The following is a 16,558-nucleotide window of genomic DNA, read 5'->3' as shown; positions in this document are numbered from 1 at the left end:
GATCGCATCTTTTGTTCCGACACTTAAATTCTTGCAATTTTATGTGTCTAATACATGCATGAGCAACTTATAACACACCAAAGACAAAGACACAGAAAAACACGTATTTGCGCCATATGACCCCTTTAAATTCTTTTTTTCTTTATAGAATCCATGCAAAATACCTTGGTACTTCTAGGATCACCTCACGTCATTATCATCTTGTTACGTCAACTTCCCGCCTGTGCTGTTTGTTTGCTGCCTGACTTTGTCTATGGGCACAGATTCAATGGCCCGTCCTTTCTGATAATTCGTAACGTCCTCATCACTAATATTCCTCTCCAGCGGTTTAATGGAGGTCTCCTCCGTGATGGGAGCCATCACAAGTCCTTCGGCAGTGAGTCATACACAGTGATGAATCTGTGTCCCAAAGTCGGTTTTCAGAGGCCAGCACAGATTCAAACAAACCAATTCATACGCAAATGTGCTCCCAACACCTCCGAAGAGAATCAGTAAATCACTGTGAATTATACCGTCACCAAGACTGATTCTGTGTATACCTGGAAGAACACTTTTCTATCTACATACTGTAATTGAGGTCAGTTCTCTTTCGCGTTTTGCATACTCTCTCTCTCTCTCTCTCTCTCTCTCTCTCTCTCTCTCTCTTCCTCTCTGCCTGTCTGTTTTTTCCCTCTGCCAAACTCTGTTCATTTCTTGGCAACCATTTTAACCATTTAATCAGTTCAGTCAGCATTAGTGCATTGGCTGCTAACTCACTCTTTCTCACTCTTGCTAACAGTTTTCTGTATCTTTCTCTTCACTTTTGCACTTTTACACATCCCATTCTATGAGATCCATCTGTTTTGTTGTTTAGAAAATGCCGGGGTCTGTAACTTTCCTATCACAACTTTAAAGGTTTCCAAAGGAAGCGTGTCTCATCATTGCCCTCTTGAACATCATCTGCAGTGGTGCGTGCGTCAGGAGTTGAAGAGGAAAATAATGGATTGTGACAACGCAATAAATCTCTGATAGGTGGAGTGGAAATAAGCTTGCTTTGGGCGCTGCTCTCGAAAGGCAGGCTACAGGTATCATTCTAAATTCAGTAGTAAAAGTTTATTCTTATATGGAATGGCAGTCCTTAAGATAACCGCCTGTTATTGCAGAGGGAGAAAAGTTGATTACTACAAGACAATAAAGTGAGAGTGATTACTCAAGGGATCTCTGCTCATTTAAACCCCCCACCCCCCCGCAGAAGCGATGCCAGAGTTAGGAAGAACTTTTCTATTGAAGAAGCTGTTACAAAGTCATTTTCTGGTACCAGTTGTCTCTAACTTCATCCCCATGACTTACGGCTTGCATATATCAGGAGAAAACCAGGAAGGTTGCAATTAAAAATAAATGAAAGGCCAAATGTGTCATTTATTACAATACAAAACAAGAATTTCACTACAAGACAAGACTGAAATTACAAACATTTACATAGATGGTTTCAACGCAACAACATAAACAAGTGTTAGTGCGCATACACGCGTTCGTGGACGGCCCAAGTAAGAATCGTAACTTGGCTAAACTCGTCTCTCCACTCTTTTGAATTTAGACTGCGATAACAAGCTCACCGGCTAGATGTCAGTGTCCCGGATTCTTCAAAATACGACAAAACTACAGGACCCATTCAACAAATAGTTTATTTAATTGTTATATTATCAGACACTAGCCAGACGATAAACAAACACAGACCAGAAGTTAATCACAGTCCAGATGCGCACGTCTGATGAAACGGTCTAAAAATGTATATGGTAAATATGCAACAATACAGTTAGCCCCATACATACCTCAAGTTTTTTAACCAAGTTTTTGTTTTGGTTCTGATGTCTTTGATTGTTTTTCTTATTCCATGGTTAGGTGACAGGAACAGTAAGGCCCTGTCCACATGAACACAGGTATTTTCAAAACCGCAGCTTTTTCTATGCGGTTTGACCATTTGTCCACACTAAAACGCAGTACCCGGTCACTGAAACCAAACTATTTTGAAAACTCCTGTCAGGCTGAAGATTTGTAGAACACCGGTTTCAATGTTGTTGAGTAGAAGGTGAAACCAGAGATTTGGCGTGTGACGTTGGAATGCGCGCCACTTTCTAATTTGTTTGCAGGGTTTTTCCTGCATAGAGAAATTGGAGGCGGCCGCCTCCGTCAAATGTTGTGCCGCCTCAGACTCTCGCTAAAATTATGTTGGTTGTCTTCGCAAGAAATGCTGCGTGCATTTAACAGACTGTCATTTGTAACTGCAGTTGCGGCATTACGCCACAGTGGAGGCGCTGTTTCATTTTCAGCAGACTGAGTCGCTAAAAAGAGCTGCAGAACAAGAGCTAGCTGTCTTTCACAGCTGTTTCTTTTGCATCCAAGTACGTTTAACTTCTTGAAATTTCTTAAATTAACACGACGTACATCATTGTAATGACTTTAGCTGAGCATTTGGATCGTTGAATCAGCGTATACTGTACACAGCGAGTTCGTCAGTGTGGACGCACATTGCGTTCAGAATGACTCGCACACGAATGACTCGTTTTAACCGATTCATTTAAACTATTGAACTTCTCAGTCACTAGTGAATATAAGAGAAAACTGAATCATTTAAAGTGAACCACAGATAATTCAAGATGTGAATGAGCTTTGATCAAAAAGTAAGACTGGTTAATTCAGTTGGCTATCGTGGGCTGAAAAAGTTAGTTGATAATGATAAAAAAGCTTTATTTGATTAAACAAAATATTTCTGTTTGGTTGAATAAAAGTAATGTTTTATATACAGTAACTTAATAATTGTCATTTTCATCTAATTTTATTAGAACTTTTAATATGTCAAAGTCACTTTGGTTAAGCCAATTAAAGGTACGGTAAGCCTATGTGTGTGTGTGTACAACATCAGGATGGCACCACCTCCACCTCATTTTGAGCCAGAAAAAACCCTGGGTTGATGTCAGATTCCAGGCTTCTGATTGGCCAACATGGCTTTATGGTTATGGTTGTATCACCACCTGTTGGTTTGGCATGCTCTTGACAGCGCATCATAGCGTTTTTTTTTAAACAAACAGAAAAATTCCATTTATAAAAATACCCATGTACTTGTTGGCTATAGGTCTAAGAAAAATATTTTCTTTTACTGCAACACTTCTTGTTTTTTACTTATAAGCAAAGGAAAAAACTCACCTGTGCACATTCCCAATGCATTGTATACTATAAAAGCTTTTTTGTGGTTCAGTGGTTAAAGCATGCCAATAGCAATGCCAAGGTCATGGGTTGGATCCCAGGGGATTGCACATAGTCAGAAACAAATGTATAATGCAATGTAAGTCGCTTTGGATAAAAGCGTCTGCCAAATGCATAAAAATGTAAAAGTAAATAAAATACACACACATACAACAATTAACACAGCACAGTAAAATCACCAGTGTTAAATAAGGTCAAATGAACACTCTCAGTGTATATATAATCCACACTCTCATAGTGTTGATTATACACTGTGAGAGTTGATTTGACCTTTTTTAACACTGGCGATTTTACTGTGTGGCAGTCCATATACAAACTCGGGAACACATGAATATATGTTTGTTTAAATTGAACCAGAAGTTAGTCCCATAATTCACACGAAGGACAATGTGGATAATACATTTTAGACCATACATTTTAAAATATTTTAGAGCTTGGCATTAATTGGGAAAAAAACGTTTATTCGGGTATTGGCTTGGTTGGTATCCCAGTGTCTGTGGTGCGTTGTCTAAGGAGGAATGTGTTCAGCAGTACTCTTTAAATGAACTGATCAAAAATTAAATTAAATCATAACTTTTTTGTCACTACAAGTTCAACATGTTAGTGTGTTATACGTTGTAAATTGTAATAGTTTTTTTAGGGGTGGAGGCTTGCTTTTATCTATTAATTGTATGTTTTTTTCTGTGATTCATACAAAATTGTCACCTCGTGAAATAGTACCATTTTCAAGTATGAACACCTGAGCTTTGGGTGCCATGCATTTGAATTTCTTTGACTTTTTTCCAATAATGATTGTAAAATTCAGAAGGACCTTTCAGAGGTTGTCTGTGTGCTGCGTGAATGAGATTCAGAGCTCTCTCTGCATGGAACTATGGGTCTGATTTCCTCTTTTGGTACACAAACAGCAGGCTGATCACACAAATCATTCGACCACCATGACATTGATGCTTCTTTCCAATGTGTTATTGTAAACTAAAAGATTAGTACTATGTCTTTCTAAAGCAGACAATGATAGATTCATATAAATGTCTCCAATAACCTCACAAGTTTATGACCTGTCTATTGTCAGATTGTGACTCACAGTGGATCAGAGGGCTTGTTTTACATTAAATTAATATTCAAACAATATTTTTTCAGACTAAAACATGAAAGTCATCTTCCAGAAACTACTGTCAAATGCATTTTAATATTTGCTTGACATTTGAGCAGAAGGTCAGCCTCATTATATCCTTGTGTAATGAACAGAAATGAAAGGACGTGGAGTTCGCGAAAAAGACAAGCGTGCTTGCCAAAATATCATTTTCCCCTTTAAGCAAGATCTTAGGTTAAGTGTTGGTAATGTTGTGGTTTAAAAATGCAATAAAATATGTATGTTTAGTAAGAAGTTTATTCAGTTATGAATAGTTTTTTTTAAGTGTGGTAAATTCATGCTGCAGATTTAGTAAATTGAAACGAGCAATTATACGTTTATTTAGTGTATGTGGCTCTCATGGTGCCTTATGACCAAATGAAATATGCAATAATAAAAATGACCTATACTGTCTACCAATTATTAATCAACTTTAAATAGGGGTTTAAGATACTAATTATCATACACAAGCAGTTTGATTGACAGGCGATCTGACCAATCATAACGCCGATATTCTGCCCCTGTGACTGACCTCCATTTTGTCTGACAAACAAACCAGTCCGACAAACCAAAGCTTTGGTGATTAATATGAAAAAATAACTTTTTAATTATTGTAATAGTAAACAGAGAGATATATACCCAGCTTCGATGGACGTTCACACTATAACGATAAACGATAACTAAGTTATAACTTATAAAAATCATTCTAAATGAAGGAGAATAGCAGAGTTCACATCACAACTATATTCCAATACAGATACGAGACACCATATTGTTGGAATCATTAATGTACGAATTACAGACGGAAGCGTTCGGGAAGTGGTGTTTTAAGGTGGAACATACAACTTGTTGATGTATTACTTACATATTACACGTATGAGCAAGCTGGCAAGATATGCGTTGCGTCCGTGTGATGTGATGAACGCACCTTCAGAGAGCGGCATTTGCAGTGACATTTTAAAGGAAAGACGTTTTCAGCAATGAAGTCATAAAGCAACAGCTGTACTGTGTTTGTTGTATTTAACACAAATAAAGATTAAGACACGGATGGACTGTTATTCTTTTCTGTACTCAACTAATATTTAAAAGTTTACTTTCGTTCCGACCAAAACTCTCTCTCTAAAATGGTCATTAATACAAATTTCGGAGTAAATATAAGCACTTAATACGCCACATTTAGGATAGCTATACATCCATTTGTGTGACAGTAGTAGCTGCATCGCGCTAGTTTGGAATTACCGTAACGTTATCGTCTGCTGGTGTGGACGCAAATATAGGTATAATTATTGTATCCCTAGAATGCAGATTGCGACCTTTCTGTCTGAAATCAGCGTGTCAATTTTCCAGATATTCTTCGCTATTTCCCCAGAGAGTGCAAAAATTTACACTATAGGAGCGCATGGCTGATACCGAAAGCTTGTCGGACATGGCAACAGGAACGAAGGGGGGCGGGGTTTTGTGAAGGCTCAATCAGTAACGAGGTCTTTTCTAATGTCGGATGAATGTGCTTACAATTTAAGCCCTAACTGTATATCATCAGTGGATACATTTTAGGAGCTAGTGCGTATTTATTGATTTCACTAACTTGATCCATACTGGCTTTTAGCCCTCAAGAGCAGACCGCTTATACCATCTCTAAGGTGCAGTTGAAGAGCAGGAGAAGTGAGAGGAGATGCTGAAGTATTGCACATGGAGAATATACAGTATACTGCTGCCTCATCGGCAACTGCAAAGATTCATCAACGCACCATTACAATCTTTTGCCTTATAACATTATCTTCAGTATATGACTTTTCCCATATTTATATATCAATCGATCACTGAATGAACCGTGGGTGAGCAGTTGGTGAGCTGTCTGAGGCTAGAACTATTTTCAAATGTTGCAATTTATGTCACAAGGTACGTAAATAAAACACATACTGCAGTTTAGTTACTTCAATCAATTTGGCTTTGATCATGTTTTAGAACAGAATAAAGGCTAATAATTCAGGTCACACAATTCAGATATTTACAGTTTAAAAATGCTAAGGATGATACCTGATAATCTCCCAAATTAAGATCCACCCAGAAAAGTGTTTCATTATTTTGTATTTTAACACAACGAGTGGCCTCACTCAAAGTTTGAAAAACAGTGTCAACAACAGTGTCTTCATGACCTATTAATCAATGCTTGCTACATTACCATTTTATAACTGAACTCATCAAAGATGATATGTGACAGGCTTGCTCTTCTATGGCTTTAATTGAAAATAATGTATTCTGTGCTGTCACACGCTCTAAATACACAAAGGAAGTGTGTGATAAAATACAAGACAGCTGTCTATGTTTTACAGATTGAAGCAACACAACAGCCTGCATTCCGAGAGCACAATGCTTTACGAAAAGACAAACACACATCATTTACATGCATTTAATTATGCTTCAGCACAGTCTTACATGTTTAATGGGTTGTCTTTGCAAGACAACATTCTGTAGTATACTGTAGGTATTCCTCAGACATTCTGATCAGAATTACTTCCACTTTTAATCTTTAAGGAACAGTTTTTTTCTGTCTTTGTTTACTCACCCTCAAGTTGTTCCAAATCTGAATAAATGTCTTTGTACTGATGAACACAGAGAAAGATATTTGGAAGAACGCTTGTAACCAAACAGTTCTTGGCCACCATTGACTCCCATAGTAGTCAAGCGCATGTTGATGTAGTTTTCAGCTGGTTCAAATCGCATTGAATCAATGAGTTGGATGCAAGAACCAGATTTGTCTGTGACAATTTCTGTGGATATTTGTTTTTATAAATACATTGTAGATAAATGATTTCCTGAATAGAATAGATTACTACATATATTTGTTTTCTGTAAATATGCAGAAAGAAAGCAACCACAGCATCTGTATGACAAAAGTGAGTTCCTGATGCTTCTACATTTCACATATCCCTCAGAATTCCTTTAACATCGATGGACAGACAGAAAACCCTCTTCCTATCTCTATTTTTAATTTAAATGCCATGGCATACCAAGTGGCCTTTGGTAATATATTGGAATTTCCCATTATGGAGTTCTGACATGCAGCATGGAATAATGATTAGACCCTAAGGGATGGAGGTCAAATGCAATAAAACACCTTTGAGATCTAGTTAGTCCTAAAGCAGAACATATTATTTTCGTACACGGACACTGGGTAAGTTTTATTGCTAATACTGTGTGATATTTGGATCTGCGTTCAATGGTTTATGTTAATTTGACAGAAACAGAGACTGTTGAGGAATACCACATGAAACCTCTGGCATCACATAAAAAAGCTTAAATTAGTTATATTTTGTAAGATTTGAGGATGCCCATCCTCCTAATACCGCTTCTCACTTTCTAATTCTCAACTTTGTTGCATTGCTAGACACGCCCACTTCCTGTCCACAAAGGTCCCCTAATAACGCAGGCCCATGATTTTTTCTGATTACTTTCGAAACAAAGGGATTTTATTACTTTCACGTTTAAGTGTGGACTAAAGTAACTTTGGGAAATCATTTGAAAACATCAATGTAGACATTTTGAAATAAAATCTTTGTCCAGAATAATGTGGACATAGACTTCAAAACTAAGCAAGAGTCAAGCAGTGTTGGTCATGTCCTGCCGGCATATCTGGGTGCTTTTTTACCAATGTCTAACCCAATGCAGTTTCAAGTCATTTCTTTAATGTCAGATAGCCAATTCAACACTTGCCACCAACAGCTAAGATTGATTTATCTTCTATTCATCTCTTTTTAGGCTGTGGAGACGAACCTGGCCTCCAAAGACAGTCACTGGCTGTTTGTGAATGAGGTAAGGCCAGATTTATTTATTTTTTCTCCCCCCATCCTTCAGTTACACCCTGTCTGCTTTAACATGGTATTTTGTTTGTGTTTATATGCAGTAATAGATAAAGATAATATATCATACATATAAAAGATCAGTTGAAAGATTCTTCAATCCCAGGACACACACATACCAATAATACACACATATATATAGAATGCACTGCTTGTGCCCTACATTCAGGGTTCAGCTACCGTTATATTAATGTCAGTTCAGACATGAATAATGTAGTGAACTGCACACAACAATCCATTGCCATCAGACATGTCTCCTACAATGTCCCTCTCTGCAGTTTTTATGATGCGTTGCAGTGACTTGCTCTCAGCCAGGATTGTGTTGCCGTACCACACTGTTATATCACTGTTGAGAATGTTCTCAACAAAGCGTCGGTAGACCTGGATAAGCCAAAGTCCAGCCTTTTTCAGCAGTCTGATTAAATGCAACCTTTTCTAAGCTTTTTTTCACAGTTGTTACAGTGTTTTTACCCTGCTAAGGTTTTCTGAAATTTGAAGGCCTAAGAACTTATAGCTGGCAGTCACCTCAGTCCCCTTTATGGTAAGAGGTTGCAGAGAAGGGGATTTTCTTGTAAAATCCAAAAGAGGTTTTTTTGGTTTTGTCTATGTTAAGAACAAGATCACTGTCCTCTCCATAGGTGGTGATCTTTTGCACAAGGTCCCTGATTGATGACTCATCCAGGGATGGCCTGGAAAGGGAGGCCTTGAAAGGGATGTCTCTGTTTTGTTGGTCAAATCTGGCATATAAGCAGTTGAGGTTGTCCAATAAAGAGGCATCTTGGATCACAGTTCTGCTAGCACCGTTTCTGTAGTTGGTCATTGACTGAATTCCTTGCCAAATACTTCTCATGGTGTTTTTAATGTAGCAGCTCTCAAGTCTTTGAGTGTGTGCCCTCTTGGCAGTCTTGATAGATTTTTGGAGCTCGTATCTAGCAAGCTTGTTTCTAGAAGGTTTTATCACCAAATCCTACTGTTACCCTAAGGTTCAGGTCAGGACGACCATAAAACTCCTCAGGACCTCCAGATGGCATGTATTTAACAGCATGCTGCTCCTCTGCATTCTTTGGTACACTAAATAGACACAAATTCACCATATTTACTCCACACTTGTTTAGAGGCAATCTTAATCATAGCTATGTGTTATGCAACTGTACACACCGTGTCAGATATTAACAGATGAATGGATGCAAGCATGCATGATAGGTTAACATCTTTCTGTCTTGTTTGTACTCTATGCATTCAGGACAATGCCAATGGTACAAGTATTTTAAATGTGGTTTGGGAAGTGAAATGTGCATAGGTTAAACCACAAATTCAAGTTTAATGTTGTACTTCATACAACAGTTCTTTCTGGTTTTCGAATCTACCTGTAATTGGCTGAGAGCCATGCGAGATTCCACCAGTATCAGTTTCAGTGTGGACGAAGATGTCTAATGTAGACAGAGTCAAGAACAAACAATTAGCTACTGTATAATGTTAAAGGTTTTTATTTGGGGGATTTTTACATCTTACGTTTTGCTATATTTTATATTTATTCCTAACATTTATGGCCATCTGTGACATTTCAACATCAGTTATTCCCCAATAATGACTGCTAATACCGATAACACACGTCATTTGACTCCTATAAGGACTTTACGGTTTCAGTAATAAATGTATCATTTCACTCTGTCCTATTCCATGCATTAATGCTTTTCATGTGACATCAATATATATATATTTTATTCATTAAATTGTAGAGGTGCAGTTTGATAGGTCCTTCAATGGAATCTTCATCCAGTGACCTTGCATACTCTCACTGCACTCTGCGTTCAGAGCTATGAATCCCATAAATTCAATGTTCACTTAATTTAAATTTGGAACATTTTTAAAGATGTACATACATTTTTTTCCTAAATGAAAAAGTTCATATAGTTCAGCTAACAATTATGTGAACCTAAATTTCAAGTCAAATTAAATTGCATATAAGTGAAATTTCAGTCACGAGGATGCAGCTAAAACTATAGCTTTAGCTTGAATCATTTTTAACATTTCTCATAAGAAAGTTTTTATTTATTATTATAAGGTGTACTGTCATTTACAGTGATAAGAAGTCGAAGGTGTAGTCATCAAATAGATATTAAAGCAATCTCACGAATAACAGAGTGTGGGTGGCATCGCATCTGGTCATAATGTAACCAAATAAACTTGTATGTCAGACAATAGCAGGGGTTGGAAGTAGTGGTAGACCAAACCACTAGAGATCAGCTCATATAAAATAATTTCATCTTACTCAACCGCCCCACAAAGCCAATTAAAACCACAGTGGCCCAAACAGTGCAAAAGTACAGGGCTGACCTTCCCTCCTGCGGAGAAAGGGAGAACCCTTTCCACATATCTCAGTTGTTTTTCCATTTTACCCACTACACAAACATCCTTTAAAGGTGCCATGAATTAAAACCACAAATTTAACCCGAGCTTTTGTTATATAAGAGGGAATCGTATTCACGCGAACATCCTGTAATTGTCAGAACTGTAAAAAGCAGTGCTGTGCTGTCAATATTGGATCCGATAGGAATGGCGCAGCAATCTTATGTGAGTACAACATTTTTGTACTATGCATCACTATTGCTTTGTTAGAGATCGCTAGATAATATGTGCTGTGTAACCTAACGTTACGTCTCTATTCATATTCACAGATGGCTCCAACTAAGTTTACTACGCAAACTGTTATCCAATCATAGCAGTGGGCTTTTACTTCCAAGTCTTCATGGCGGAACGCTCATTCAAACCGAGTGTTTGTCTAGCCGGCCTCAAAACCCGGGTAGAAAATAACCTATTACTGATTTTGATGTTTTTGAATGTAAAAACCACACGAACGTCATAAGTAGACCTCATACAACAGTATAAAACAATAAACAAGCCCAGTTCATCACACCTTTAATCATCTTTGATGCATATTAAAAGCAAATTACACAAGGGCAGATGGTGGGTAAATGATAGTATGTGAATGAATTTTCCTCAGGTAACTCGATCTGTGAGTTGCATTCTTCACAAAAGCATATGAAAACAAAGTCGTTTCGATTAAGTTATTTGTGAAAGATGATGCTTGACACGTCACATGCTGCTGTTAATATTAACATCTGCTCCTGTCAACTACAAAAAACATAGCTTGACTACATGAATGTCATGCATTTGAATGAGATTGCTCACTGCTGACTCTCACACACAAGCTAAACATTATAGTTTGATTTTCGAAACCCCATTTCCCCTGAGACTTTGGCTACACAAAAAAGTCAACCATAGTTGTCAAGAATACGTGTCAGTCTGCAGATTTTAAGCAGTTGTTGACAGATTTTACAGATAGTCATGTACTGTAGTGTATTATGGGCACAGACTTAGTTTTTTTAGCTTTAGACTATGATTCCATTTAGATGGAGGATATCAAAACATGTTTGATATTTGTGTATGATACCTGTAAACTAAAGAGTCCATACTGACCACGTCTAGCCATCAAATTACGCATCCAAATGTGCTTGACTCATTTTTCTCTTTTGCTACTGAGCACACAGAAAAGCTACCAAAACTATTGAGGTCCTCTTCTGCACATCCCTGATTGTTTCATGTCACATGTATGTATTTCTTACATGTATTTCTGTTGAGTTCAGAACAATTTGAAAGTCTGGTAGTGTGTAATCACTCCAGACTCCATCACTCTCACTCCAGACTCGTCACATATTGACATTCGGACAGCGCCCCTTGGCGTTGCTTTTTAACGCACAGGGTACCACTTTGGCGCCGATTGTTTCTCATGGAAAGCAACAGATTACCCCACATGTTAAAAAGCGGCGCCGAGGGGTGCTGCCCGAATGTCAATCAGTGACGAGTCGGGAGTAAGAATATGTGTTGGTGTAATCCTTAGTCAATTAGCCATTAAACCATTAACGAAGTCAATTTTGTAGTGTTTTCCAGCCATGGGTTGTCTTGCAAGACAAATTCATCTACAAGCATAAAAAAACTTATTAATGGGATGAGCAAAATTGAACAAAAAAATAATAAAAAACAATAAGACAGTATAATCTTTACTTGTCCATGTAGAATATGCCTTTTCCTCTTAGACTGCATGTGGCATACTACATACAGTACAGTGTGAAGATTACTACAACATACATGTCAACCCTTGAGGGACATTTTAAATTTAAGCAACTGATTTTCGAACCAAACAAATCAATCTACCAGATGAAATGTTGTAACAGGGTTCATAAAACCAATCTGCTTCTTAGAAAAAAATGTTGCCAGAAAAGATTTTGGACTCAGAGAGTGGCTAGGACCATTTAACAGTACTTTTGCTGTATTTTTAAGTCTTTAAGATTATATTTTATATGCATTCCTTAAACAGTATTTAAAGGTCCGGTTGAATGCACAGTTTCTGCCAATCTCATATTAATCTTGAGTACCTATAGAGTAGTATTGCTTACTTCGGATCTTCGAAGAGTATTTAGTTTGATCACATTTATAAATGATAGATACAGCTGATTGATTATTTCTGAAAACAGACGACCTCCTGGGGATGTTCGGGTGGATGAACTTAATCAAGAGCACACAATACATCATCGCATTATCTCTGCATAACTGTTGATTCACTATAAGTTTGTGTTGTTTACATTATGCAAGTATGCGCCAACAAAACACAGACATATGACTTAGTTTCACTTACCGCGTGTGGTTCATGTCCGGCATCTTTTAGCGCTGGGACCGCTCTATCTATCAGTTTCAAACGATCTGCAAATCCAGCATTATATCCATAGTTTATAAAACATCCATCACTGAAATGCCGTGAACAAACAAACACACCTCAACTTCTCTCACTATTGCAAGAGTAACAAGCTGCAGCTGCAGGCCCACAGGGCAGCCAATCTTGATGGTCAGCAGGTCTTCCTATAGCTCGTCGGTTGACGCGTGGGCAAGCTGTTTTTTTTCGGCTTGCCGTGGGCGTGGTTTTCCGGGAGAATTGCCCAATAAGGGACTAAGAAAAGTTGTTACGTAACGGTTTTTCATGTTGGAAAAAACTTTCCGAAACCTATATGAAACTTGGGGGAGTGTATCGAGCACAGAAATACTGCGTAATACATCCAACTGGTTTTTTGACAAGTTGACCATGTTAAGCATGAGAAGACAGCACGTTTAACATTGTAAAGAAGTCAGAATGCATGAAACAGCGTTAAATCACCCCTTTAAATATATACTGCATTTTGCAAGTTGCTTTCTGTAGTACTTGGCTTTGATTGGCTGCGACATTCCAACATCAATTATTCCCAAATAATGACCCCTTCTAAAGCCGTAAAATCCACATCCACCAGCAGAAGAAACACTTACAGCAAATGTTGAATTAAAGCAATTGTTGTGCCATTTGTAAATTTGATTTTCATGTGCTTTTCGTATGGCTGCTTAATTTTTTGTCCTGGTCTTCAGCCTTGAGCCCTTCTACTTCGTAGCGATGAGAAAAACAAGGCTTTTTAAAAATGAATAAAGAACAAAAAAATGATTTTAGAGCCATTATACATGTGTGATATTGCTTTTGTAGAACAGTAAAATCTTTGACCCAATATTTGCTCAGTTAGTTGGTATTTTTTACTGCCAACAACAATAGTTGCAAAAGTTCAGAAGTGATAGACCAGCAATTTCTCCTCCCAGGTTGGAGCATTAGGATCACTTCAGGTCCACTAAACAAATATTTCTTTTCTGCTGCCCACTCGCTCAGAAACTCTGCTCCGAGCCATCCTGGGCCGAGAGAAGTTATGGAGACTCTGACTTTAAATAAAGCTTTTCTTTCTCCAAAATCTCCTCTCCGGGCTGTCCACACCTCTTGAAAACTCTCCTCTGGAATTCCACAAGCAGAGTTTACTGTTTACTGTTAGAGCATATTGTTACAGGATTTTAAATGTCAGTCTTTTAAAATGCCTTTTACCAATGTAATTCGAACTGTTGTATAAAATATTTGAAGGGATAAAAACACTTTATGCACCATTATGCGTACCAATCAATCTGAATCCACTCCGAAGTCCAAATTGGTGAGTAGTTCTAAAGGACACATTCCCCACTGAGCAGTATGGCGTTTCCTAAATATTAGACACTTTTGTGTAATTCTAACAACCTTTTAGTCTGTCATTTCTCACTCCCTGTATGTTAGCATTCACTGACCTCTGCAGCAGCTTCACCTCGCTCCCCGGATGCTTTAAACATCAGCCCGTGAAATTACAAGGAGCATCACAAGCCCATCAGTGGACAGAAAACACAAGTTGGCTTTTAGTACGAACATAGATCCTTTGAACCTGGAGTCACATGGGGAACATTTGAGCATGTCCATTCAAATGGGAAAGGGATGTCTACTTGTGTGTGTTTCAGTCTTTCTCTACCTGCATTGGTTTTCAGCGTGCCCGCGCTGCCAGAGCATAAATAATGACTGTACAGCATCTTTGCTGATGAATATTCCAGTAACAGAGCTGTTTGGCCTAATTTATTTACAAAGTATCTGCCAGCTCAACTTTGCAAGTTATAAATGTGAATCGCGGACCAGCCATAAACAATAGTTGCTCATGGGAAATGAAATGCACGAACGATTACAGTATATTTCACAATCCACAATTGTAAGTTATTACTATTGTAATTCAGTTGTGTTTTTATAGCATGTTATTTCATTTGTACATGCCTAAAATTGTATACTGAACACTGCCTAATATTATATTTGCAGTATATTGACAAGATATTGGGTTCACTGTAGGTCACACATTTCTGGAGAAAGTCAATTAAAACTCAAAAACTGTAACCTTACAGTTGACAATATAATGTTTACACACAAATGTGCTTCATAAAATACATGGTTTTGTTTCATTTAACCTACAATTGAATATTATTGAATTACCATGACTACATTCATATTGTGAATATGTAGGCTTACCACACTATTGTTATCAGAAAAATTTTTGCTGAATAAAATCTCTGCCCCAACTTCTACATGCAGAAGATATAAGAGGGTTTCATAACTTCTTTATTCCTAATCAAAAGCAAATTTGATGTTTTCAGTTGAAAAGAAAACAGTACAAACCCCATTAATCATTGCAGTCCCCATAAAGAGCAGAGTCTGACAAACCCACACATCTCTAGGGAACAAATATCATATAAAAGTCTTCCTCAAATGTGTTTGAAAAACCAAAGCTACTGTTGATTGGTATTTCGTCTGTTTATGTGTAGGAGATCAGCGATACTGAGATTATGGAGCTGACCCACAGTTCCTTGGGAAGGATGACCGTGGTCAGGCAGATTTTCCCGCTGTGGAGAGACAGCAGTATGAGCTGCATGAGGAACAATCACCGCATCTCCTCCTTGCTCTGTGACCCTCAGGAGGGCTACCTGCAGTCGCTGGAGGTCAGTAACCATAGAAACTGCTTCTTCAGGTTGCTGTTTACAGTAGATGCTAGTCTAAACCTTAAACCTGCGTTCAGAGGTAAGGAAAAGGTACATCAAACAAAACTGTTGAAACCTCAAGGAAGGTTTTGTGTGTTCAATTACTCATTTATTTGTTAATCAAATTCAGATAAGTTGCTGTAGCTCACGTGTAGAGCATGATACTAGCCAGGTGATACTAGCCAGGTCACAGTCAGCTTCGATCCCCAGGAAACACACAAACTGTTACGTTTTAAAATGCACAGCAAGTTGCAATGAATATGAATGATATTTATTTAGAGTATAAGAATATGTATTTTGGCTTTTGTCGTAGCGTTTCATTTTAGCTTCCATCTTAGTAGGATCAAAACATGGTCAGAATCCTAAAGTTTGACAGTTTTCCTCCTGTATTAGACTGATTTGACATCCACATTTCTACCAAAGCTTTGTGCCACACCCCTCTGGGTCGTCAATAATGTATGAAAATGAGGGTTAAATGTTCTTTGAACTAGTGGTTTGCTTGTCAAGGTGATTAAATATCATAGCAGTGACAAACCTGTCAGCTTTTGGTCTGCAAATCTGCTGTGTCAACCTTTTGTGCGCCTTTCCCTGTCACTCAAGAAACCTGGGTCCAACGGAGTTGTCCGCCCAGATCCTGCTAATACCGCCAATATGTCTCAGTTGACGGTCAGGTTCAGCAAAGTGTGACAAATGTCTTCCCGTATGATCTTGTCAGTTCCAGCAGTGTGCCACTGATCAGAAGGTTGTCATTCGTACAGTAAGGACATGTGCTACTGTATGTTTTATACATCAGCTTGAATGGTGAGCGACACCTTGCTGCTTGTCACCGAGCAGATGCCATTCATTCTATACTTGGATGGAAAACGGCCGTGAAAGTTTGATT

At 38.1% G+C, this 16,558-nt stretch overlaps 1 protein-coding gene across 3 annotated transcripts in view; it reads left to right on the top strand.

Annotated features, from left to right (window-relative positions):
- grid1b (glutamate receptor, ionotropic, delta 1b) overlaps positions 1-16,558 on the top strand; it is a 270,532-nt gene that overhangs the window by 214,683 nt on the left and 39,291 nt on the right. For all 3 annotated transcript variants that reach the window (XM_057358219.1, XM_057358218.1, XM_057358220.1), the window contains exons 5-6: positions 8,132-8,185; positions 15,463-15,636. In XM_057358219.1, coding sequence (XP_057214202.1) covers positions 8,132-8,185; positions 15,463-15,636 — 228 coding nt within the window. The remainder of the gene's footprint in view (positions 1-8,131; positions 8,186-15,462; positions 15,637-16,558) is intronic.

Source organism: Triplophysa rosa, linkage group LG18 (assembly GCF_024868665.1).
Source record: "Triplophysa rosa linkage group LG18, Trosa_1v2, whole genome shotgun sequence".
Classification (NCBI taxonomy): Eukaryota; Metazoa; Chordata; class Actinopteri; order Cypriniformes; family Nemacheilidae; genus Triplophysa; species Triplophysa rosa.
This window is presented reverse-complemented; position numbering and strand designations above follow the sequence as displayed.